This window comes from Aspergillus ibericus (genome assembly GCF_003184845.1).
Source record: "Aspergillus ibericus CBS 121593 unplaced genomic scaffold BO80scaffold_3, whole genome shotgun sequence".
In the NCBI taxonomy this organism is placed as follows: Eukaryota; Fungi; Ascomycota; class Eurotiomycetes; order Eurotiales; family Aspergillaceae; genus Aspergillus; species Aspergillus ibericus.
The window spans coordinates 174,593-198,638 of record NW_020292101.1 but is presented as its reverse complement, the minus strand read 5'-3'; the positions used below and the strand labels follow the sequence as shown (position 1 = coordinate 198,638).

General features: G+C 52.6%; 6 protein-coding genes across 6 annotated transcripts; 3 read left to right on the top strand and 3 right to left on the bottom strand.

Moving 5' to 3' along the window:
* Positions 1 to 29: 29 nt before the first annotated feature.
* Positions 30 to 3,101, bottom strand: BO80DRAFT_461129 (uncharacterized protein). The gene is made up of 2 exons (XM_025722430.1): positions 2,785 to 3,101; positions 30 to 2,713 (listed from the first exon to the last, which is right to left on the bottom strand). The coding sequence occupies exons 1-2, from the start codon at positions 3,057 to 3,059 to the stop codon at positions 109 to 111; spliced, it is 2,880 nt and encodes a 959-aa protein (XP_025579556.1). The 5' UTR covers positions 3,060 to 3,101; the 3' UTR covers positions 30 to 108.
* A 219-nt stretch (positions 3,102 to 3,320) lies between these two features.
* BO80DRAFT_490355 (putative choline transport protein) lies at positions 3,321 to 5,748 on the bottom strand. Its single transcript, XM_025723632.1, has 5 exons — positions 5,142 to 5,748; positions 5,038 to 5,084; positions 4,901 to 4,980; positions 4,356 to 4,848; positions 3,321 to 4,302 (listed from the first exon to the last, which is right to left on the bottom strand). The coding sequence occupies exons 1-5, from the start codon at positions 5,322 to 5,324 to the stop codon at positions 3,546 to 3,548; spliced, it is 1,560 nt and encodes a 519-aa protein (XP_025579555.1). The 5' UTR covers positions 5,325 to 5,748; the 3' UTR covers positions 3,321 to 3,545.
* Positions 5,749 to 9,760: 4,012 nt separating this feature from the next.
* BO80DRAFT_421287 (uncharacterized protein) lies at positions 9,761 to 11,600 on the top strand. The gene is made up of 4 exons (XM_025718571.1): positions 9,761 to 9,947; positions 10,023 to 10,304; positions 10,360 to 10,493; positions 10,556 to 11,600. Exons 1-4 carry the CDS (start codon positions 9,856 to 9,858, stop codon positions 11,221 to 11,223), a joined length of 1,176 nt encoding a protein of 391 aa, XP_025579554.1. The 5' UTR covers positions 9,761 to 9,855; the 3' UTR covers positions 11,224 to 11,600.
* Positions 11,601 to 14,630: 3,030 nt separating this feature from the next.
* On the top strand, positions 14,631 to 16,738 carry BO80DRAFT_451612 (SDR family oxidoreductase/polysaccharide deacetylase family protein; the record flags this gene model as incomplete). The annotated part of the gene is made up of 4 exons (XM_025721889.1): positions 14,631 to 14,727; positions 15,019 to 15,538; positions 15,587 to 16,206; positions 16,281 to 16,738. The coding sequence occupies 4 exons, from the start codon at positions 14,631 to 14,633 to the stop codon at positions 16,736 to 16,738; spliced, it is 1,695 nt and encodes a 564-aa protein (XP_025579553.1).
* A 238-nt stretch (positions 16,739 to 16,976) lies between these two features.
* BO80DRAFT_131278 (ATP-dependent Clp protease ATP-binding subunit) lies at positions 16,977 to 20,201 on the bottom strand. The gene has a single exon (XM_025713580.1). It carries the CDS (start codon positions 20,104 to 20,106, stop codon positions 17,317 to 17,319), a length of 2,790 nt encoding a protein of 929 aa, XP_025579552.1. The 5' UTR covers positions 20,107 to 20,201; the 3' UTR covers positions 16,977 to 17,316.
* A 2,435-nt stretch (positions 20,202 to 22,636) lies between these two features.
* On the top strand, positions 22,637 to 23,940 carry BO80DRAFT_421283 (uncharacterized protein). Its single transcript, XM_025718570.1, has 2 exons — positions 22,637 to 23,454; positions 23,520 to 23,940. The coding sequence occupies exons 1-2, from the start codon at positions 22,654 to 22,656 to the stop codon at positions 23,661 to 23,663; spliced, it is 945 nt and encodes a 314-aa protein (XP_025579551.1). The 5' UTR covers positions 22,637 to 22,653; the 3' UTR covers positions 23,664 to 23,940.
* The last annotated feature ends 106 nt before the right edge of the window (positions 23,941 to 24,046 follow it).

The following is a 24,046-nucleotide window of genomic DNA, read 5'->3' as shown; positions in this document are numbered from 1 at the left end:
CAAGAAGACCTAAAGGGTATTTTGATATACGAGACGAGATTGGACGAGACAAGGAACCGAAATCTAGGCAACTAGGCATCTATCTATGTATATAATCAACTCTTTCAATCAGTCCAGAACAATCACCGGCGGTGACGGTGTATCCCCCTTCGCTTCTGCCTCTGCCGTGGAGGACTTCTTGAAAATGAAGCCAATGCGGTTATCCTCATCCTTGAGAAGAGAGAGAAGAACGTCATCGTCGAGTGCGGAGTCGATTCCTTCAGGGGTGTTTGTCTCGTTGGAGATAAGATGACCGGGGTCGATATGGCAGTATTGGGAGAGGGATTGCTGCATTCGGTGCTTTTGCTTGGTGGTCCCGTTACTGTCGCTCTTTCCGGATTTCGATGAACGGTTGGACCCGAATCGAAGAGCTGCGCGCGAGTCTCGGATCCGTTGCTCTTGTTTTTCCATGTCCACTTCGGAGGCTTTGAGGAGGGTGGGGAGATCGGGGAAGTCTTCTATCTCGGAGTCGCTTGAGGTTGATTGTTCGTCATCGGATTTGTCCTTTGAGTCGGGTTCGTGTTGTAGAATGCCATTGCCGCCGCAGTTGCAGCCTAGGAGTTCGTGGGTTTGGCATTTGCTTTCTTCGTCCAGCCGGAACAGGTCCTTAAGCTCGTCCCGCGAGAATTGGGCCACGCTGTCCCGGTGTTCCATGACGCTATCTGCAAGCCCGATCTTGGTCACCTGACGCTGCCAGATTTTCTCTTCAAGACTGCCTTTGAGGAGAATGCGGTATATTCGACAGTGGTGTTTCTGGCCGTCACGATGGATTCGGGCCATGGCCTGGATATCGGTAGCTGGATTCCAGTCCACGTCAAATAAAATCAGGCGGCTGGCGCCTATTAAGTTTAGCCCAGTGCCTCCGGCTTTTGCAGACAAGAGAAATGCGAAGCAGAGGTTCGGTGGGAGGCGATTGAAGTCCTCAACCAGCGACTGTCGTTTCTGAGCAGGGGTTGAGCCGTCCAAGCGGAGAAAGGGTAGCGAAAGAGATGTTAGCAGGGTTGCTAGTAAGTTCAGTGTGGAGGTGTAGTTGGAGACCAAAACTATCTTCTCCGAGGTGTTTGTACGTAGATTATCTAGTAACTGATCCAGGACACGGATCTTGGCACTAGATGATGGAGAGAAATGGCGTAGGAGGTTCGGCGGTAAAGAAGACAACAGAGCGGTGATAGTCTCACTTGGTGTTTCGTTCACATTTCTCGGAGAAAGCAATGATGGGCTGTTGCAGAGTTTCTTGAGAATGGTTATAAGCTGGAGAGCATTTTCAGAACTCCCAAGAGCGCTTTGGAAAACTGGGGAGGCAAGGACGTTCTGGTAAATGTTGGCTTGCGTGCGTGTCGGGTTGCAGAATAGCACATATTCTGTCTTTGGAGGGAGATATTTGGCCAGAATATCTGCTGTCCGGCGCAGCATAAACTTGGAGGTAAGCTCTCGTAGCTCGTCATTTCTGGCCTCTCCCTTCTCGATGTCCTTCTTGGTTGCCTCGGGCTGTCTGCTTTTCACAATGGGCCCTTCGAACTCTCTGATGAATGATTTGAAAGTCCCCAGGACACCGGGATTGACGAGGTCTACCGCGGCAAAGAACTCTTTCAAATCATTTTGAATCGGCGTGCCAGACAAAATGATCCTTTTCGTAGCGTTCAGTGACTGAATTGCTTGGCCGCTCTTGTTTTGAAGCGTCTTTAATCGGTGACCCTCATCCGCAACAATGATGTCGACACTGTCGCCTCTGGCTAGCCCCTCTTGCACAGTCCTGAGTTTCTCATAACCCACAATCATTATACTATAAGCCTTGCCCCTGGTAAAGTCAGTTATTCGTTTTCTCTTGTCATCAAACACGAAGACGCCAATTCGTTCGTTTCCCAGCCACTTGCGGAATTCTTTCCTCCAGTTATTAATCAACGTGACCGGACAGACAATGAGAGCCTTCTTAACAACCGGAGGACTTTCATATACTGGATTCTGTTTCAGAAGTGTCCATAGAAGAGCGATAGTTTGTAGAGTTTTCCCCAGTCCCATATCGTCTGCTAGAATAGCACCTTCACCGTTGAAGGATCTCATTCCCATGACACATTCATATAAGAACTTGACGCCCTCACGCTGATGTGGTCTCAGATGCTTAGCCAGGAAAGGATCAACAACAACATCAACAATTTGTTTCCCCTTTGGCACAGACTCCGGCCGTTTCATAACCAGCGCTCCAGGCTGGTTCGGGTCATGGCGGGGAACAGGCTTCTCCGATGGAGTCTGGGGCAGAACAGTGCTTTCCAAGAGCGGTTTCTTGAATGCGCTGGAGACAGTCCCTCTCTTCGAAGCAGGATTCGCTAGTGTCGCCGTATTGGGCTTCGCAGGTTGGCTCTTGGCAGATGTCGTCGAAGCAGAAGTACTACTTCGAACAGGAACAAACGCCTTCGTGGGCAGTGCTGTCGGAAGCGGCTCGTTCTTGGCCTTTAGGAACTGCCGACCGGACAGATACTCCTTCCTAGACATTTCCGAGTCAATTTCGACTTCCTTGCCCCCGATGGAAAGCATAACCCCAGGTTCAAGTCGAGAACCATGCATCCCCCGCCCCATGTCTTTTCCAGAAACATCCTGCAAGTAGGCATAGCCATCGCGTATGGTGAGGATGCCGTCGCCATCCCACGTTTTGTTCTTCTTCGTGGTAACTTTGCGCCTTTGTGTCTCGTTAGCCTTCAAGTACTTTTGCTCTGAGAAGCGCATGTGATAGAACGAGATAGGAAGTACCATAGAGCATTGAAATATCTTTCTCTAGTTACATCACTAGGACTCCCCGAGCCTGCTGAAGTCTCCACATGCTTCTTCGTCTGAAGTATAGGTTTAACCAGTCGTCCAGCCGACGGGATAGTATTTTCGAGATCCACCGGGTTTTCAGGCTGTAGACGCGGCTTCTTCGCCGGAGGACCGTCGGTCTCGGTGGCTTCAGCCGGCAGGGCAGGTCTCGAAACAGTAGGCTGGAGGGGTTTCCTCATCGAAGGAGGCTTGAATGGTTTGAATACCATCGTGACTGATGGCCTTCGATGACTTCTGCCGCTGCCTTTGCACCCTGGAGTTGATGAGTCTTTTGGCCCGCGCGACAGGCACGAGACGCGCGGGTGTCGCGCTATCACGTGATGGTACAGTGGTTATTGCCTTTTTTGTCAGGAAGAGATCTTGGGTCGTCTAGATTTTATAGACTTATATAGAACTTGAAGAGTAGGCAAAAGCAGCTTGCAGGAGGGTTTAAGTCACCCTGTGAAATTCTTGAGCCGTTAGCGCACCAACAAACCATTGACAGATGACATTATATGCATTTTATGTTCAAAAGTTACTCAAAATTTTCGATACAGTATCAGAGTTATATACAGATCATAAGATTACATCAATAAGTATTTTCATCAGATGCTGCAAGGCACCAGAGAATAAGATATTATCGCCTTCGGCGTGGTATTCCTTGTTTCATATACCAAAGCCTTTCTCCGAGCGCTCATTTTCCATACCATGAACACTCAGTTGGCATCAGCCACAATTACCTTGTCGGTCAGAGGGATGGACTTGGGTCCCTCATAGGTTCTCATCCGGAAGAGCCACCAGGCGGCCACGAAGAGGGTCAACCCTCCCGTCAGCAGACTGGCGTAGTTCATCGAAGCAGCATCGGTGGGCAGAGCATAAGGAAAGCAGAAGATCACAACGAAAGCGAGGATGTAGATACAGCTAAGGCAGTTGATGACATAGCCGGCACGTCCCAGCCAGAAGTGGCCCGGTGCAAACGAGGACCGGCGAGTGAGCATATGGGGAAAGATGGCGGCGAAGTAAGAAAGGCTGGAGAGCTGCACGAAGCAACCCACGAAAGCGTTGAAGGCAGTGGTGGATCCAACATAGATGCAAGCAAGGATGGTGACAAACACGCCGCATACCAGTGTCGCATTGAAAGGGTTCTGCATCCGCGTGTTCATGTGTCCGAGCCAACGAGAGAAGGGAGTCGCTCCATCACGGGAAATGGTCCACAAGGTCCGACCGGCAGTGATATAACAACCGGCACAAGTGATGACTGTAGGTATAAAGGCGACAATGAGCAATCCGAGGGCTCCACCCTTCGATCCGGTCGCTTGGCGGTAAATCTCGGCGAGAGGGAATCCGTAAACGCTGTTGATGACTGCGTCGAGATCGGAGATAGAATAGAACAAAGCAATCATGTAGAGAATACCTGTAATGAAGCCGACGGCCATTTGAGCCAGGACGGCTTTGGGAATGTTTCGACTCGGGCTGCGCTCATAGTCAGTACCTCAAGCAACGATTTAATTGGAACGTGAGCATACCTAGGGATCTCCTCCGCAAGGTGTGATGAGCAATCGGGTGTGCCAACGCTATAAGCTCCATTGAGCATGCCTGCAACGAAGACAAACCCCTGGCTGGAGTATCCGGTGTCATTTTCCCAAGTGCTCCATACAGACTTGTCTGTGGCGTAGGTCGCACCATTGACATGGGGCATGACCGCACATATAACGATGGTGATAAACACACCCGCGAGGATAAAGAACAGTCCGAGGTTACCGATGTGTGGGAGGAACCGGTTCATGAATAGGACGATGCAGCAGCAAAGCCAGGTGCAGATGATAAAGCTCACGAAGACGTGCCATGCTTGAGGAACGAACCCAGGATGCATGAGAGCATACATGGAGACGGTCTGCTGTCCTAGGATAGCAGACATAGAAGCAGCACCCAGAATCCAAGCAAGGCTGTTCCAAAAACCGGCAAAGAAACCGCAAACACGACCGTATTTTCCCGCAGTGATCGAAGCCCAGTGATAGACTGATGGGGTAATCAGCAACATAGCTAGACGGCCAATATTCGAATGACATACCTCCACTGGAAGATGGCATTCCAGATGCCAATTCAGCAATCGATGCTGCAACCAGCCAATAGCAAATAGAAACCGCAATGCTAAATCCACGATTAGCGACGGCATGAACATGTCTCTAGTGTCGGGTGGCGACATACAATTCGTAGATCACACCTGATGGCCCTCCATTGCTCAACGCAGTTGTCTATTAAAGACGCCATCAGCCATATTCTTCTTTTATCGTCTCATCTGGGATACATACCACACTGCCACCCTGGGCAATCCATGTATTTCCTGTCGTAACGGCGACGGCACAAATGCTCAACAAGCTGAAATTCCGTTCGACTTCCTGACGGTGACCCGATGCATTGACGACTTCAATCGAAGACTGATCATCCGCAGCTTCGACTGCTCCCAACTTCTCTATCTTCTTCTCGGCGGCCATTTTGAATATCGGGGTGAATAAGCACAAGATCGGAGCTGGAATTCGAGACGTAAAGACAGGTTGGCAAGATGCAGGTATAGCTCGAGTCGTGCAGATAAGAGGTAGTAGTAGTGATCGAAATGATGGAAGGTCGTTCTTTCAGTCTCCTCAAGGCGCTGGTGACAGAAGCAAGGAGTAAGGTCAAAGAAGGAATGACTGAAGATTCGCTCAGGATGGTAACCAGATGAGAACCTAGGAAGAAAGAATCGACATGGCTTCCACCACAACCTTGAGTCGACGAAGAAGGTACAAGGACCGGGAGAGTGAGCAGTGCTGGGAGATCCCAGGAGTTTATAGACTCGGGGGACACAGGCAGGTATACTGCTACAGTTGGGAGTATGAGACCTACCAGTGTGTCCGGTGGCCCTCCAACCAGTGGGGCAGTTGGAACCCCTCGAGGAGGATGAAATCCAATCAGGGCCCGAACAGGCGCGCTGGTGGTGGCCAACTCGACGGGAGCGGGTCGAGAAGCGATTCTGACTGGCTCCCGCCGCCCACTAACGCAGGAGGACGCGGAGAGGCACCTTACCCGAAGGGGGAGCTATAGCAGATATACCTTCATCAGCAGTCCACGGAACCCCTCGAAGTTGAGGTTGAATTTAAGTGTACAGTCATAGTTTCAACAATTTGGGTGGACTGGAGTACGCATGGCAGATGAACATGTCCTTTCCCCACAACCGGGGTAACAGGCTTCATCTGTGCTTTTTAAGGTACTGGATCTTTGAAAATCAAGCATTGAGATCGAAGAAATCAAGCGTATCTGAGCAGTAATCGGTATTTTAAGGGTTTGCGATCACGCAGCAAAAAGATTCTTGGGAATGATAAGAGGGTGGAAACCCTCTCCGTACGAATTTCAGAAAAGCAGATAGTAACTGAGACATGATACCGTGACTGAGATTATCTGACTCTTGATAAGACCGCTTCCACATATCTTGACTGGTAAATAGATAGCAAGTCTATTATCTACATGTTAAAGATACCAGACAGATCCTGCATCCTTCCGATCCGTGCCAAAGAGTGGGTAGCAGTCCGCTTACTGCCACGGCAGGCTTCGTGTAACCACGGCTTGCTTACGCCAAGACATTTGATCACTGGAGACTGGAGAGTGGGGGAATTCATTTGCGGCCAATGACAAAGAGTCACGGAGCCCTTCCAACTGTGGGCCGTGGTTCTCTTTATTTCCGACGCATCGGACCATTTCCAAAGCCCGCCTATCTAATAAGTATTACCAGGCATGATTATTCAAGTGCTGTAAGATTGTACATAATACCTTAAAGATGATTCTTTTTCCGGGTTCCGTCGACAGTGTTTCCATAGCCGCGGGGGATTGCCCACGAACGTTTTAGCGGGTTTAAGTAGTTTTTAGTAGATACTACTGGTCGTACTACGTAGCACTGGGGCTCTCGCACTCCAAGGTTCGGTTCGGCCGGAATACTACTATGTACTATGTGGGTGCTTTTTCTAGTAGTCAGGGGAGTCAGATGCAAACACTAGATAGACACTAGGCTAGGCTTTCAGCTCGCGTTGCATTCAGAAGTGTCTAGGCAGCCCTCCGCCACAATCCCAGGCCAATTATACTATAGCATATGAGTAGCGAAGAATTTCCGTCCCGTCTTGGCTAACGGCAAAAGATGTTTACCACGCCTTGTGGCGGGAATTGTACGCATCAATATAGATCGAGCAGCTGCTGGGGACAGCAGTGGCATTGATGATGTGTCTCACCTGAACTGCTAGCGTTCGAATCGATTCATTTATATGTAGGAGATCATGTAAGAGAAACTCATTTTCGGAGAAACACCGGCTGTATGTCACCCTGACGCCCCATTGATGGGAGGATAGTGCAAGGAGTAGATATGAGAACAGTTCATTAGGTCCATCCCCCCAAACCTTGTAGCCCAGTTCCTTCCAGGTCCAGATTTCAACATTCCGTACTGTGTACTATGTACAGCAGGGCATTTCCATCCCGGCGTTCCAGAACACGGACCACAACTTCCACGTTGGGCGGATGAAACGAAATCCGGTTTTGTTTGCTTTGGATATTAAATTATCTTGAGCCCCGATCGCCAGGGCAGATGCTGACTGGTCGTCCCTCAAACTTTATTATACTAACACATCCCTGCTAGTCAAATCTCGTCTAGGTTCACCGATCGGGACATCAACCTGGTCGCTGCCCTGTCCGAATCCATTCATTCCGCCCAAAGGGCTCGGGGGTAGCAGCTTGTTTTGCACTAGGTTAGTGTCTTCGGGGTTTCCGAGAACCCCTGCAGCTGATGTTGGAGGCTTTTGGAGACCATCACGGGCAAATTTCGAACAGATAGGGGGTAGATGCTAGCTTATTCTCTAAAATTTATTGGTTATTGACGAAGAAATTGCACACACCGAGCTAGGAGTCGGCCTTTGAGGGGTCCATGGCTCATAATTACTCTATGTAGAATCCTTCTGAATGGGGAACGGTGCAAATTTGCAGCACTCAGCGCGGGGTACTTTCTATTGAGGATGGCTTGCAGGCGGGCTATCGACGGATGGGTTTAATTACATGTACTATAGTACTACGTCAAGATCATGCCATGCGACAGGCTGGCCTTTCGATTCCAGCACACTGGATCATTTTAGCGAGGTCTGGAGGGACCAAGGAGTAATAGACCAATGGACCCCTGGCTGGAGTAGTACCTGTCTAGCTACCTACTGCTCCGTACCTATGCCGGATCTCGCCGACTTACTTGCGTACCTTCGCCTAACACACCACGAGATAGTAAGTAGCCTACTACTAGTGCATAGTAGGATCTAGCTCCTTGGTTCGTCCCGATCTTGCCGTGATGCAAGTACATACGTAGTACAAACGTTGACGTAGGAGACCTCTAACCCCGCCAAAATTAATATACGGGTTAATGAAATTAATAACGAGAGTACTCTTGCCCAGCCCAACAATGTAGTTTGAGATTTATGAACTGGAATAACCGATCCCCCACTCCCGGGGGGAACGGGGCTACGACCCTAGGGCACGCTGACACTACTGTACTGGGTATAATAATCAGCCACGCGACCAAGACAACACAGAAAAAATTGCACTCCGAACCACGAGCTAAAAAGAACTGTGCGAACTCTTGTTCAGCTCTAGATTTCAGCGAGTTTGAGCTTAAGTTCCACCAACGATGTAACGGCGTTCCCGTCTTGAAAGTGTGCGGGAAAAGAAAAGAGCCAAGGGCAAGTAGTCGAACAAGAGTGGCCGGGTCGCAATATCGACGCAACTGGCGGCAGGACGGGGTCGGCTGCTAACTGGCTGCTGCGGAGCAGGGGCAGATTTAAGTTTCCGGCCAAGTGGGGTTCTGATCCAAATTAAGTTGCCACTAGCGGGAGTCCACCATCGAATTCCAATACACTTGTGTGGGTGACACAAGCGTATTGTCCAGATGAATTAATGGCACATTCCCCGGCCTCGGTCGCATTAGCTTCGCGGGACTAGGACTGATCAGGTCCGACACTGAGTGGGCTATGTCCACGAACAAGTACATACTATGTAGGAATAGGACATGCTAAGTATGTGCACCTTACACAGTCGGTAGCATACGTATGCAGACGCAGAAGTGGGGATCGAAGGATGATCATTCCGTCAGTTCCTGCGAACCTGGATCCATGATTCAGGCGGCATCTACACCGTACACAGTATGCGCGATCTCGACGGGGAGGCAACTGCTGAGATAATATTGGCCACTCCACTACCGGGAGATCGGTTAGGCAGCCCATTCCGCACGCCCCTGCAGTGTACCGACTTCCTGCATGCAACTACCAATATTGTGTAGTAGCACTCTCTCCCAGCGGAAGCAGCACGCGGTGGTTAGTAATGTCGGGACAGTCGGGTACCGGACGAATGGGGAGTGTCCAGTAGATACTATCCATGGAAGACTTGGGCTTCCAAGGTACACAGTACACAGGAGGTATCTACTGGTACTGTGTAACCCCTGCTGGGGTTGGCGCCGTGGAGCATCCCATCCACAATCTCAACCCAGTGAATCCACAGCACCGGATGGGGAGCCCCGCAGCCGACCAGGGCCACCACGGATCCTCCTGTCTGATTTACCTCCGGTCTCTGCCCGTTCCAAAATCCCTCGAGGTTCTTTGTCCCTCCCAATACCTAGTAAGGGTGTTGACTGTTTGGTACTAGCTCCGGTTGGGCAATGATACTACGTCCCATTCGCCCGCCCACAGCCATGTGCATCGTCAAGGATTGTTCCTGGATTCTCTCATCTACCGACTCGACTTGCTATCGATGTGGACAGGACGCACCTAAATCTGGACCGCTCATTGATTGATCTGGACGCATCATCCTTCGGCCAATGCGCCGGCCCTTGAACCTTATCCTTGCAAGATGTGAGTGCTGTCATTCTAGTATATCTATCGGCTCATCTCCCTTTCGGCCCCTGCATATGCCCCCCCCTCAGGTGATCCCGATTGACCGATCTTTGTCTGGTCCTTTAGGTTGCACTCCGATGACATGGCGAGCCTAGACTCCGCCTTTCAGAAGAGCTTTGCGAGGGAGACATGGACCCTCTATGGCGTTGGAGTACTGGGTGCGGTGCTACGATTGTGAGTTATCCTGGATAAAGTTATCCGGAACCTACCAGTCGTTTACTGACCATGTCTTTTTTTCTAACTGCACAGCGCAGCACGAATACGCCGCTTGGGTATCCAGAACCTCCAATCAGATGACTACCTAATGTTGTTCTCTGTTATCTGGTATACACTTCTATGTGTCGCGCTTAACGAAGTCGCCTCCATAGGAGGTTCAAACTTGATGGGTGAGAAGGACATAGAGAACTTAACACCAACCGTCAAAGCAGATCGTATACGGGGAAGCAAATGGGTCTTTGTATCAGAACATTCCTTTCTTCTTGCGATCTACGGGATGAAGGCATGCATGCTGGTGATATATGCCCGTATCACGTACGGTCTCCCCCTCTACAGCCATTGTGCCTCCATCTAACAATTCGGTTGATAGGGAGGGTTTACGCCAACGGAAATGGGTGACTTACCTCGCCGTATATGTCGGTCTGGGCTTCATTGGCAATGAGATGTCTCTATTTCTCATCTGCCGGCCGTTATCAAATTACTGGGCTGTTCCGACACCCTATGGTCAGTTGCTTGCTATTCGGATGAAACCCTTTCGTAGACGTCGGTTACTAATTTGGAGATAGAACAATGCTCAACCTATCAATATTATGAAATTATTCAAGGTTGCCTGTCGATATCTGCCGATGTCTTCATGCTCCTCATTGGACTCCCACTCATGGTCCAAGTACGGGTGCCTCTCAAGCAGAAGCTGATCCTCCTGATACTATTTGGCATGGGGATCTTCGTCATTGTCGCAGCCCTCCTGAACAAACTTTATTGTCTCGTCCCCTCCCTCATTTCATATGTTTACATGAACTGGTACTTCCGGGAAGCAACGGTAGCAATCCTGGTCACCAACCTGCCTCTCGTTTGGTCGCTTCTTCGTGATGTGTTTCCTGCGCTCAAAAGCTGGACCGGCGGTTCTCGACGAGGAACAACCGAGCGGTATCGGACTGGTCCCTGGACGAGTAAGGGATCTGCACTCCGCAAGTACGGCCCTCATAGCCAGCTACATTCTGGAGAATACAGCATGCAGACTTACAACCAAAGTACCGTCACTGCGCCACCGAAAACCATCTCGGATGTCAGCCTGGAGCCGAGCGACGATCGCGAGCCCAGTGAGGATGGCTCCGAACGGGCCCTCAGAATCCGCCAGGATGTGACGGTTACGGTGGAGCGTGAGGCGTGTCCAGCGCAGTATTGGGAGACTGGCACGTCTCAAACTTCAGGAAATCGCCTCCCCGAACCATGAAGGACACGACCGTTTCATTATTTTCACATTTCGATCATTTCTATCATCTATTGATACCTGTATAGGATTATCTGGGTTTTCCTTTCCCCCTTTCTGACCACACTCTTTTGATCGCTCTCCAGTTTCCCTTTTTTTCACGGCACTTTCGTTTATGGGATGATCTGATAGCGATGCCTGCTTGGCTATTGTATATAACTTGCTCGGCACCCCATCGCTCGGCCTCCATGTTTCCACTGATCATCCGCATGTGGGGGACCTAAGATCCGAAAGGGTATCCATTACGACCATGGGTTGGAGAATGGTGATATCGGCTTCTAGCGAAAAGGATAGACAAAACTTCTTATGTGATACACTAATGCAAAGACAAAAATTTGGACATAATATCCGTACCTCCGGTTTCATGTCTCGATGCCACGGTACATGGAGTTTGGCAAGTGTTTTCCAGAATGTCGTCTTTTCCTGAGTTCCAAGGGAGAGCCTCCGGCTCTGCCGAAGCGTGACCCGATCCGGGTCCGATCGCCTCGTGACAGGCAATCACGTGATAGCATTACTTGTGAGTACCATCTGGTACGCCTGTCGCCGCCATCCTGGCTGTAACATTGGAAATCTCCGGACAATACCACTGGCCTGCCGAGCGCCGGCCTTTATCCGAGCCTCGTTGCTCCCCCTCTCCCTCCCTCCCCCTCTCTCTCGGTCTGTCTATCCACCTTCATTCAGCTCTAGTCTCTCCAAAAGGTGCCCCTGGGCGCAGATGCCAACTCAGGGGGGTGATTGAACTACGTCAATCCAAATTCGGCGATACTAGATGCAGGAAGAGTTGAACCCTCGTCTACGCTTCTCTTTTCGACAGCCCTTAACTTTATCTACTACTATTGAGTTTCCGTGCCAAGAATACACAGAGCACTGGCTGACAGGAACCTGTGCTCTAGCAGCAAGAGCCACTCCCTAGGGCAGGTACCGTCCGAAGCATTGAGGGAATTTAACTTCGTGCTGACCCTGTCTCTACTCTACTACATACATAGTAAGAGGTAGCAACCTTAAAGTTTAGCCGAGGCCGCGTTGGCAATTTACGCGGAACCAAGAACCTACAGCCTTACTCGAGAGTTTCAAGAATTCACCAAAGCATAATCAGCAACCATCCAACCAGACCATGTTCCGATGGATCTTGGAAAGCTGCTTGGTCGTATGTCATTCTCTACGGAATAACTACTGGCTGTATCCAGCATCTACCTGCACAACTATTTGGCATATGGTCCCATGGGCCATCCCTCCCAACCCCCACCCAGCAGCAACCGTTCTAGGAAGTGATCCTATGTTCGGATTGCCCTGCGCAGAACTGCGTCACTCAGACCACGGATCAGTTCAAGGCGGATAAATATAATCTGCTCAGGTGCAGACAAAGCAGAATGCCGAACCAAAGTCTTCACGAATTGAGACTTGCACTGTGTCATACTGTGTACCGTATAGCGACGCACCTGTTCTGTTGCCTGGCATTGGCCCCAGCCATCCCAATGATCGGCACGCGCACAACACTGGCCAGGGTCTCCAGGCTCATCCACAGTGGGGAGGGATCATGAGCACATTGGGAAACCTCGACACGCCCACCCCGATCGCAAATTCGAATGTTGATGAATTTGCCACTATACTAAACAATCATCGTTCTAGAATCGATACTGGTTTATCGTAACTCGGAAGAAACTCCTTCATGTTGCTTAATAAGCGGCGTGGGAAGGACTGGACCTGGTTGCACTCAGGTTCGTGCCAAACCTCAACATGGCATCCTTGAGAGAAGGCTTGGGGCCTCCCTCTCTTGTAGATTCGGGACGCGGACCGCTAGAGCCCGTGCTTTTGGCTTTCACAGGCTGCCGTTGAAACTAATGGAATGTCTCAAGGCTTGACTATTGTTGATCAGGTGTCATTCTTGCCCACTCATCACATAGACTTTCGGAGTACCAAACTTTCCACCTAGGATTTAGGGCAAGCTTTTAAGGGGCAAAAAAAGTCTTGCATTACCAGCACCGGTTCCTTTTCCCACTAATTATCTGGTTTCCTCTCATCCGAAAGTTCACTTGAAAGTGGCGCAATACCCATGTCTGGTGCATGCGACGAGTCGTGCAGCACCATCAACATAGTCTCCATCATCCAGTCACAGTTTCTCTTCCCTGAGGAAGATGCCACGGCTCCACTTCCGCATCTGTGTCCGGGGCTCCAGATGTCGGACGGACCAGGTGCCTCATACTGTGTAAACATGGGGATTCTATCTTGCGGTCGCTGTATCCAAGGCTTCTGCTTTGATTGTTGGGATATCACCTTTCAAGAGTGAGGCCCAGTAGCTCTGCCCTACAGTTTTCGGCGTTCTGCCCCTCCGAGATACTGTGCGTGGGCTGTAGATCCACGTGGTTCTTAGTTTAACGCATGGCGATCGCCCAGATGCGAACGGCTGCGATCCTAAGGCTCCTCGCCGACTTATTGTTTGTCTTCCATGACGAATGCTTCTGTTAGCTTGAAGTGCTAAATGTTTGGGGTCGGTCGATCAGCCTGTGGTATGAATCATTCCAGGTTAGAGGATACCTCCTCCGAGACATGAGGGACGCCGGTGAACTTTGGTCACGGATTGGACCATTTCCGAAACCCACCCCGAATATCTACCGTGAAGTTGGACAGTATCTACTCCGTAAGCAGGATGTCTATTACAGTCAGGAATCGGCGACAGCGACCGCAGGAAGTGGGTTTGAGGTCTTGGGTCGGTACGTAATCCTTTTTTAGTCTAGATGGGAAGACACCGTTTTCTTGGGGTGGGTTGCTTTAATCTATACTGATGACTATCTACTCCCTAGTCCCAAGTCCGTCTCGGATCCTTCGACTTTCGAGACCCAACTGAAGGTCTAGTACAGCCTACACGGTAGTGAGTAGATACGAGCCGGCCGGTCCTCGGCCTTAGCGGAATCAATCTATGGCTGACAGTCTAGAATCTTGCCACGGATATTAAGGGGAGGAATGTTATCGACCCCGACACGTTCCCATTAGTGATGCCGTGTCGTAATCGACCGGGGAAGGGACACGTGACCGGGGGCCGGATGGGCTCGCAGCGCTTCATCCATCCCAGTGGGATTATCGGTCATCTTCAGCCTTGGTCCCTTGCAGCTCGGTATTTAGTCCCTTCGAGCCAGGATCAAGACGGTCGGAGCGAAGGAAGCGGCCCTATTCACGTTCTGCACAACAGCCGAAGTAAGCACTTGTACTCTTAGTCGCTGCCTTATCGCTGGATCTGACAGTCTGTAGACAAACCACGTGCTTTAGATTAAGTGCGTGTCTTGAAGATCGGGCAGCTGGCTGTAAGAATCGCCTCGCAGAATCTCGGCACATCCATCCTAGCCAGGGCTATCGAGGGCGTACCCGGTCAATCCATGGCTCCATCATCTTTCCTGGGCCTAGAAGGCCTCCATGTCTTCATCACAGGTGCCGCAGGTAGTATTGGCAGGCAAGTGGTGCAGGAATTTCTAGGTAGGTCCTTTACTTTCGCAACAGCAACGAGCCTACCGTACCTTACCTACGAGCCTTCACTGCTATCGGTCTCGCCAGCTCCACACGCTCCGTGCATGGTTATTGTAGCCCCATGTTATATTCGGCGATGCATAGTGATAGGCGGCCGTCTGTCATAGACCTTGTTACTTCTTGTGGAAGGTTTCAGAATGGCGGTTCAGCCTTGTCACAGCTGATCCCTCGGCCCCCATGCATTCCCTGCTCTATGCAAGTTCTAGACATAGAATATCTGATTCTGACTGCACTCGGCAGAACAAGGATGTAACGTGACTGCACTCGATCTCGACCATGTGGAGACCCCCGAAACAGCCGCAGGAGATGCATACGCCAGACTTCACATCCTCAAAGGAGATGCTATAGACGAGGAATCCATCCGATCCAGCATCTCACAGGCTAGCAAGCGTTTTGGTCCGATCAATGTACTCGTTACCAATGCTAGCACCATCAACCAGAGGGACAACCTTCCCATCTGGGAGCTACCGCTGGAAGCCTGGGAGCAGACTTCCCGCGTCAATGTCCGGGGGACCTTTCTCACGATCAAGCACTTCCTGCGAGCCGCTCAAACCTCCCAGCAGACTCTGGGCAGGGAGCTGGACAATCTTGCTATCGTGGTGACGGGGGCCGAGTCATCTAGCAAGACTGACTTGCAAAATGAGTTGGTTCAGAGCGTGAAGAACGATATTGTCCGCCTCAACAGCCGGGCGAGAATCAATATCGTTGCTTCAGATAATACGGCCACGATCGAAGGCAACCCTCTGGGGACACAAACTTCGTACGACTTCCTCGTCCCCTCATAAACATCCTCACTAACCTCACTTAGCACGGCCCCTCGACAAGCGGCCACCCCAGAGGCGATATCTCGTACGATAGCGTTCTTAGCTTCCCACCGCGCAGCAGGACATATCACAGGCCAATGTCTTAACCTGAACGACAGCGCCCCGGCTCCCCCAACAAGTAGCCTCATCACCACCATCCCACCCGCGCTATCCAACCTCAAACGCAACAAAATCCGCGTTGCGGTCTCGATCGACCTCGACGCTGTCTCCGGATGGCTCGGAACCGGCCACCACCCAGACAATATCCTGGCCGACTACTCAGCCGGCTTCTTCGCCGCGAAAGTCGGCGTCCCTCGTCTCCTGCGCATGCTCAAGAAACTCAACCTCACGGACCGCTGCACGTGGTTTATTCCCGGCCACTCCGCCGAAAGCTTCCCAGACGAAGTGCGCCAAGTGATCGACTCGGGCTGCGAGATCGGGTTGCACGGCTACGCCCACGAAGGCGCCTACCAACTCACCGTAGAACAAGAGCGCGACGTCCTCACCAGATGCATTGACATCGCCACCAAGCTCACGGGCAAGAAACCCGTCGGCTACCGAGCCCCATTATACCAACTCCGCGAATCCACCCTCGATCTCCTCGAAGAATTCGGTTTCGAATACGGTACTTTCCCCCTTCCCCCTTCCTCCAAGACCCTTCACACATACATCAACAATACTAACCGAATCATCTAATAGACGCCTCCCTAACCGACCACGACAGCCACCCCTTCTTCGCCCCACGCCGACCCCCCCTCCAACCCATCGACTTCTCCCTCCCCGCCTCGACCTGGATGCACCCTATCCCAACCACCACCACCGACCGACGCCCTCTCGTCTGCGTCCCCTGCAATTGGTACATGGAAGACATGACCCCCATGCAATTCCTACCTCATGCGCCCAACTCCCACGGATACACCGATGTCCGGGTCATCGAGAACCTCTGGAAAGACCGATTCCTGTGGATTCGAGAGAACGAGGAAGAACCCATCTTCCCGGTCTTGATGCATCCGGATACGAGTGGCATGGCGCATGTGATTGGGATGTTGGAACGGTTGTTGACGTGGTTGAAGGGGTGGGGGGATGAGGTGGAGTTTTGTCAGACGGGGGAGATTGTGCGGTGGTGGAGGGAGAGGGAGATGAGAAGGGAGGATTGAGGGGGGAGATTAAAGGAGGAGGGGAGAGGTTGATTATGAATATGATGTGTTGGTGAGGTGTCGGAGGTCATTTTGAAGATGAAATCAGCAGAAGTGCTTACTCGTCTTACTCTTACTCTTACGATTACGCTTACGCTTACGAATTGATCGGGAAAATAAGTCTCTGAAATGATGTTGTATTGTGTATGTTGATGGGTAAGGGATTAGGGGCTGCAAAGGCCAAGATAGAAGCAAAAAATTGATATGGAAGAATTACATAGTACTACTAAATGCTTTGCTATTGGTATTTTTCACAACATATGTGGCATGGTATTCGGTTCAACCGATGAATCATTAGTGTATATGGACAAGTGCATGCATCATGGTAGCTAAATACAAACGAGGTCGACTGTACAATCAGTTCCAGCATGGAAGTGCAGATGCATGTTCAGATAAAGAAAAAATGTAAAGAGAAAGAGAAGTAGACATGTAAATAGAAAGAGAAATAAGACAAGCGATCATATCATCATGAAATCGTAAGAGAACAGTTGCAGCCATTCATCCAGCGCAAGCAATCAACTTTTATCAGCCAAGTCGCTTTACTCATCGTACAAGTCCATGTCACCGCTGCCGTCTTCCATCTCGGCAAGAGCGTCCGAATCGGAGTCCACCATGTCTTCGTCTTGGTCGACTGACAGATCATGATTGGGGAGCACGTCGATGCGACCATCGCGCATAACGACGCGGGCGACTTCGCCGTCACAAATGCTGCCGCGCAGGATGAGGACGGCCAGACGGTTGAGAACCTCGCGCTCGATGATCCGACCCAAGGGACGAGCACCGTAGGCGGGAGAGTATCCGGAATCGCCCAGGTAGTCCTTGACTTCATCGTCGCAGTCGATGATCACATTGCGACCGTTCAGCTCCAATCGTTTCTGGACCTCGTCCAGGCGGAGGTCGACGATCTTGCGGATTTCGCGCTTGGTGAGGCGGTTGAAGATGACGGTGCTGGAGATGCGGTTTAGGAACTCAGGAAGGAAGTAGTCACGGAGGGCGCCCATGACCAACTCGCGCGTCTGGGGATCGATGCGGCCCTGCTTTGTGGTCGGGCGAGCAAGGAACTCGGCGCCCAGGTTGGAGGTCATGACCACGATGCAGTTCTTAGCATCGACGACTCTGCCTTGTCCATCGGTGATACGTCCATCATCCATGAGCTGGAGGAGAACGGTCAGGACTTCCTTGGCGGCCTTCTCGACTTCGTCGAAGAGGAGGATGGAGAACGGACGACGACGGAGGCTCTCGGTGAGCTGGCCACCTGCGTCGTGACCGACGTAGCCCGGGGGAGCACCGATCATGCGGCTAAGTGAGTGCCGTTCCTGGTATTCGGACATATCGAAGCGAATCATGGCCTTGGGGTCGTCGAAGAGGAACTCCGCCAGGGCCTTGGTGAGCAAGGTCTTACCAGTTCCAGAGGGACCGCAGAAGAGGAAGCTGGGAGGTGAGTTGGGATTGCTGAGACCGGATCGCTGGAGTCGGATGGCATTCGAAACCGAGGTCACAGCCTCCTTCTGGCCCACCACGATCTTGCCCAGGTGTCTCTCCATGTTCAGGAGCTTGTCCTTCTCGGTGGTCTTGAGCCGCGTCACAGGGATACCGGTCCAACGGGCCACGATCTCGTTGATCTGGTCGGGACCGACTGCATCTGCAAGCAACGCCTCGCCCGCCTCGCCCTGGCGCGTCCGCCGCTCTGCGTCGGCCTGGGCACGATCTGTCTCGAGTCGCTCAATGAGGGCATTGGTCTCGGGAATGGCGTAGTACTCGAGATCGGCAGCGGTTTGGGTGTCGCCGGAGCGTTCGGCTTCATCTCGCTTGACCTTGAGGGACTCGAGCTTGATCTTGGCATCTTGGATGGCTTTGCTGCGCTGCTTCTCGCTCTCATACTTCTCGCGCATCGGCCGCAGCTCTTCGGCGACATTGGCCGCTTCTTGCTTGGCCGCCGCGAGACGGGCCTTGGAAGCATCGTCCTTCTCCCGCTCGAGGGCATGGATTTCGATCTGCAGTTGGCGGAGCCTTCTCTCCAGGTTGTCCAACGCTTCGGGCTCAGATTCGCGGGTCACTCGTACGGCAGCCGCAGCTTCGTCAACCAGGTCCACGGCCGAGTCAGGGAGCCGGCGTGCTGTCAGGTAGCGTGCAGCCAGCTCGGCAGCGGAGACGATGGCGCCGTCGAGAATGTTGACACCGTGGTGTACCTCGTACTTCTCCTTGAGACCACGTAGGATGGAAATGGTCTCCGATACCGAGGGCTCCTTGACCAGGACCTGCTGGAAACGGCGTTCGAAAGCCTGGTCCTTCTCGATATACTTGCGGTATTCGCCCAATGTAGTGGCACCAATGCAGTGCAGCTGACCACGCGCCAGCATCGGCTTCAGCAGGTTGGCAGCGTCCATTCCACCTTCACCGCTGGACCCGGCACCCATGAGCAAATGGATTTCGTCGACGAACAGAACAATGGTGTCTTTCGATTCCTCGATCTCCTTCAGAACGCCCTTCATCCGCTCTTCGAACTCACCCCGGTACTTGCTGCCTGCAACTAGCGAGCCAACATCGAGAGAGAGTAGTCGACATTGCGCTAGATTGGCGGGAATATCTGCGTTCACGATCCGACGAGCCAGTCCTTCGACGATGGTGGTCTTTCCGACACCGGGCTCACCGATGAGCACCGGGTTGTTTTTGGTTCGTCGACTGAGGATCCGGATCACCCGACGGATTTCTTCTTCACGGCCAATGACGGGGTCTATCTTGCCCTCTCTAGCCAGGGCAGTCATGTCGATGGTAAACTTCTTCAGGTTCTCGTTCTCGCTTTCGGCATCGGCGGTTTTCGAGTCGACCCGTCTCGTCCCGCGGATTTGCTGCACAGCATTGTCGATCAACTTGATATTGGGAATGCTGGCATCTGCCAGTGCTCGCTGAACCTGGGAGTCCTGAGCGACCGACAGAATGAGGTGATCGATGGCGACATAGCTGTCCTTTTGCGTCTTGGACAAGTCGGAGGCAGAACGGATGACCTTGGCGAGGGCAGGAGAGACGCTGACGGTCTCGGGTGGAGGATCTTGAGAGGGAAGGCGGACCAGCAATTTCATGAGAGCTCGTTCGAGAAGTTGTGGGTCGCCGTGGGCGCGTTCGACGACCTGGCGGAAAAGAGGGGCAGAGGAGGTCTCGTGGGATGGATGGGCGGTAGCTTGTTGATCTTTGGATTCATCTGGAGAGGGGTTGAGCAGGGAGACGGCGAGATGGATTGGAAGGATCTGCGAGTGGGAGTATTGTTCAGCCAAGCTGCTGGAGTCCAGCAGGGCCTTGTTGGCTCGGTCTGTGAATTGAGCGCCGTTCATGGTGGAACGCGATGTGTGTGTGCAGTAAGTAGGAAATCAATTGCGTTGAGTAGGTGGGAGGATGAGGAGGAAGAAGAGATGAAAGTTGGGAGATGAGGCGCGAGGAGGACTAGGAATGTGGGTGTGTCTGCTGATTATTCGTTAAGTGTCTGGTGAGAGGCCTCGAGGGCCATGAGGATGGCTACTTATCTTAATATAGCAAACAAGTCGGGCATCGTGGGATCTTCCCATGACGACACGGCGGCAACTTCCACCGCCTTCCAGAAGAATCGTGCGGCGCCTGGAAGTCACGTGCAGCGGCCCGGTGCTTCTGGCCTGATTAATGACCTGATCTCTCAGGCTGGCAGCCCGGTCAGGTGACCGGACACTGGCCAGTTGCCACTTTGGATCGGCGTCTACATCGTACTGTGTACTCTGTAGTCCTCCGTAGTTACTCCTGCGTACTTTGACTCAACTCGAAACGTCCAGTTCCTTGGAGCATCCACTCTCTACACACTACACAGCACTACGATCATCAACCAGATCATCCCACTGTCCTCCTGGAATTCAGGAACCCACCCCGACACTAGCCAGTCTAGCACAGCCAAGTTCCCTCCAGCGAATAAAGAAAACCCCCCACGTTGATTGGCATGCAGCCACCACTTGGTCTGGCCGGGATTAGAGTTCCTGGTGGTGGTGGTGGTGGTCCATGAAATTCCCGAGCAGCGAGTGTTATCCCTGCTGAGAACATTCTGCTGATGCTTTTTTTCAGGTCTTCTCCTGACGAGAGATCGTGAGCCCCGAAGCCAGCCGGGCTGCATCCATCCCATGTGCATCCCTCAGCTCCGGATAATTCTCCTCCCCTGTTGTTCCCCCCCGCCGCCTCCTCCTCCTTTCCCCATCCAATCTGCGCCTCGATAATGGCCTCCTGTTATTGCCGGCGTGCAGTCCATGGTCAGGTCATTCCAGGCCCGTGCGTGACGTCAAGCAGTGGAAACCCCCCTCACCACCCGGGATGGTCAGCCTTGTTGAGCCACCGACGGTCGTATTTCCGGAGCCTCTGGTCCATGGTCAAGGCACTCGCTCGAGCCTACTGGGCCGGGCCCGACCTGATTGCTCCAAGATCTATCTAATCAAGGGCGCGAGGCGTAGATCGTAATTGGACTCGTCGCAGGGGGTCCGATGACATCCCGAAGTCAACTTTTCGGGCAGCCCACGTCATGACACATCAGAACAGCACAAACGGCTTTGATGCCGTGAAAAATGCGACATCGCTCTGGACCCCAAGCAGCACCACCACCCTGTGCGGGATTAATTCAACATTCTGGCCACCATTGTGGATAGCAGAGGGGCCCCCGAAAAGCAATTACGTTTAAACCCCTCGACTAGCCCAGGTCCGTTGGACAGTAGTGGATATGCGCTCGTACTACTGTCCCTCATGCCTCGTAGGACTTGCTTATCGGGTCCATCCACGGGTCAACCTTCCCTGTTTTGTTTTGCCGGGCATGGCATTGGTCCTGGATGAAGCCAAGGGCATGATTCGATCAGACATTTCTATTCGTGATGGCTGCTGTGCCCGTGGAGGTCGCCGATACTTCGCCTCTGCTGCCCTTCAGCCCGGCTGGTTATAAAGTCTCCTCCATCGGCTCCCTCCTCGACGGGTCTCTCTGTATTTGCTCGCCCAATCCAATCCTGTCTCTGGATCAACGACTGCCTGCACTGGCTTGTTCTTGCCGATCTCTGCATCGATTAGACGCTCCTCCCGCAGCCCTCTTCTGCCCTTTGGTCCTTGAACCGGGGCAACTGTCCCATCAGTCCCTACGCCGGCGGTGAAATTCCCTGGTCATAAGTAGTGTGCACTGAGAATCTTGTCGAACTTGGATCCGAAAAGGTTCAGTTCACGTCACCAGCCAGATCGGGTCCTCACCCCATCATCACCTCTGCCACCATGTCGCAGAAACCCATTTTCGTGGCCACCCACCCCCGGGCATGCTCCACAGCATTTGAACGAGTACGCGTGATCGCATTCCTGAGGATTCGGAGGGTCAGGCAGAGCAGCTGACTCTTCCCAGGTCTTCATGACTCGTCGAGACACCATCCAGTGCATCCACGAGCCCTTCGGCGATGCCTTCTACTACGGGCCCGAACGGCTCTCGGCCAGATTCGCCAACGATGAACAGGCCCGTCTGGACAGCGGCTTTAGCCAGTCGACGTTCAAGACGGTTCTGGATCGAGTCGAGCGCGAAGCTTCTGAGGTCCGACCCTTCTTTTGATCGCGTTTTTCCTTTCCCTTTTCCCCGGTTTACACTGTGTTTCCTCCCTGTCTGTCGTAATGCGCCCGGCCGGATGGTTCTTGCTGCACCGTAGGAACGTCCGGGAAGCGCAGGCAACCAGATGCCCTTTTCTCCGATCAAGTTTGCGATTCTCCTTCTCGGATTGCCCGAGGTAGTACCTCGCTGTCGTCTGCCAGATGGCGTCGGATCTCAACCCTCTTCCTACGAGCACCGTACTTTTTACTCTACTAGGTTCCAGCACGATACTTACCAACCGCAGGGCAAGCGTATCTTCATGAAGGACATCATGCACTACCTCCTCCCTCCAAACGGCAAGCCGGCCAGCATCGCGCCATCGTTGAACAGGATCAAGCGTGGCGTGGGGACCGAGTCGACTGGGGAGACGCCCTTCCCGGCCGTTGGCGCCAACGGCACCAGCAACGGCGCCCAAGCCAACGGCCACCATCACCAGCAGCTGAACGGCGCCACGAATGGCCTCCATGGCCACGCTGCGCTGGACAGCCTCGCACAGGTGACACCCTCCAAGCGGGAGCCGTACCCGTACGACACGGCGCCCGAGCCAGGCAATCCCACCGTGATGCCCACGGAGATCCTCTCCCAGTTCCATTTTGCCTTCCTGATCCGCGATCCGCACCACAGTGTCCCTTCCTATTACCGCTGTACCATCCCACCCCTCAGTGACGTGACGGGGTTCCACAACTATGACCTCTCCGAGGCCGGGTATGACGAGGTGCGTCGCACCTTCGATTATCTGCGTAGCGTGCGTTTGATCGGTCCGCATATCGCGACGCAAGAACGGGACGCCGACGACATTGACGACCGGCTCCGGCCGGTGACGAACGGGCTCGGACACGAATCCGGGGCGGAGATCTGTGTGGTCGACGCCGACGATATGCTCCAGAAGCCGGCGCCTATGATCGAGGCGTTCTGTCGCAGCGTAGGACTCGAGTACACCCCGGACATGCTGAACTGGGACACCGCGGAAGACCACCAGTACGCTCGGGATGCGTTCGAGAAGTGGCGAGGATTTCACAACGATGCGATCGAATCGAAGGGTCTGGTTGCTAGAAAGCACGTAAGTCATCAGTCCCCCCTGCAGAGTCAGTCTCGTCGTTGGTTATCGATTAACACGCACCACAGCCCCATCCCGTCAAGACCGAAGAAGAATGGGACGCCGAGTGGCTCAAGAAATACGGACCCGAGGGCGCCGCCCTGATCCGTAAAGCCGTCGACGCCAACATGGCGGATTACTTGTATATGAAGCAATTCGCCATGCGTGTGTAGCCGAACCACCCACCCAGAAGCGAACAAGGTGGGAGGTAAGAGGCAAGGGAGGACGATGAATTTAAGTAACTGTGCAGGAGCAGAAAAGAGGGGCTATCCACTCTTTTAACTTGGCTGGTATGTTGGGTGCCGAATGCTAGGCATGATGAATCCTTAGCTTTGATGACGCCATTTGATGTGATGATGATCGATTCCGTTATGATTCTTATTCGTTTTGTCGAGCCTGCGTTACCTAAGGAAGGGAGACTGAATCAACTACTAGTAGAATATTTTCTTATCTGCCCGTGCTTGTAGCTTTGTGCTGTGTACTCCGTACTCGCTGAGTGAAGCCTATCTACTCCGTACTTGGTGGTGATGATATACACACCACCAATCCGGCATAA

Coding starts and splice junctions, on each gene's coding strand:
- BO80DRAFT_421287 (XM_025718571.1), top strand. CDS start 9,856: ATGGCGAGCCTAGACTCCGCCTTTCAGAAGAGCTTTGCGAGGGAGACA. Junction 9,948..10,022: donor CTGGGTGCGGTGCTACGATT/GTGAGTTATCCT, acceptor CTAACTGCACAG/CGCAGCACGAATACGCCGCT. Junction 10,305..10,359: donor GTGATATATGCCCGTATCAC/GTACGGTCTCCC, acceptor TTCGGTTGATAG/GGAGGGTTTACGCCAACGGA.
- BO80DRAFT_421283 (XM_025718570.1), top strand. CDS start 22,654: ATGAAGGACATCATGCACTACCTCCTCCCTCCAAACGGCAAGCCGGCC. Junction 23,455..23,519: donor GTCTGGTTGCTAGAAAGCAC/GTAAGTCATCAG, acceptor CACGCACCACAG/CCCCATCCCGTCAAGACCGA.
- BO80DRAFT_131278 (XM_025713580.1), bottom strand. CDS start 20,106: ATGAACGGCGCTCAATTCACAGACCGAGCCAACAAGGCCCTGCTGGAC.
- BO80DRAFT_461129 (XM_025722430.1), bottom strand. CDS start 3,059: ATGGTATTCAAACCATTCAAGCCTCCTTCGATGAGGAAACCCCTCCAG. Junction 2,714..2,784: donor AGATATTTCAATGCTCTATG/GTACTTCCTATC, acceptor CGAGACACAAAG/GCGCAAAGTTACCACGAAGA.
- BO80DRAFT_490355 (XM_025723632.1), bottom strand. CDS start 5,324: ATGGCCGCCGAGAAGAAGATAGAGAAGTTGGGAGCAGTCGAAGCTGCG. Junction 5,085..5,141: donor TTGCCCAGGGTGGCAGTGTG/GTATGTATCCCA, acceptor CGTCTTTAATAG/ACAACTGCGTTGAGCAATGG. Junction 4,981..5,037: donor TCAGGTGTGATCTACGAATT/GTATGTCGCCAC, acceptor TCGTGGATTTAG/CATTGCGGTTTCTATTTGCT.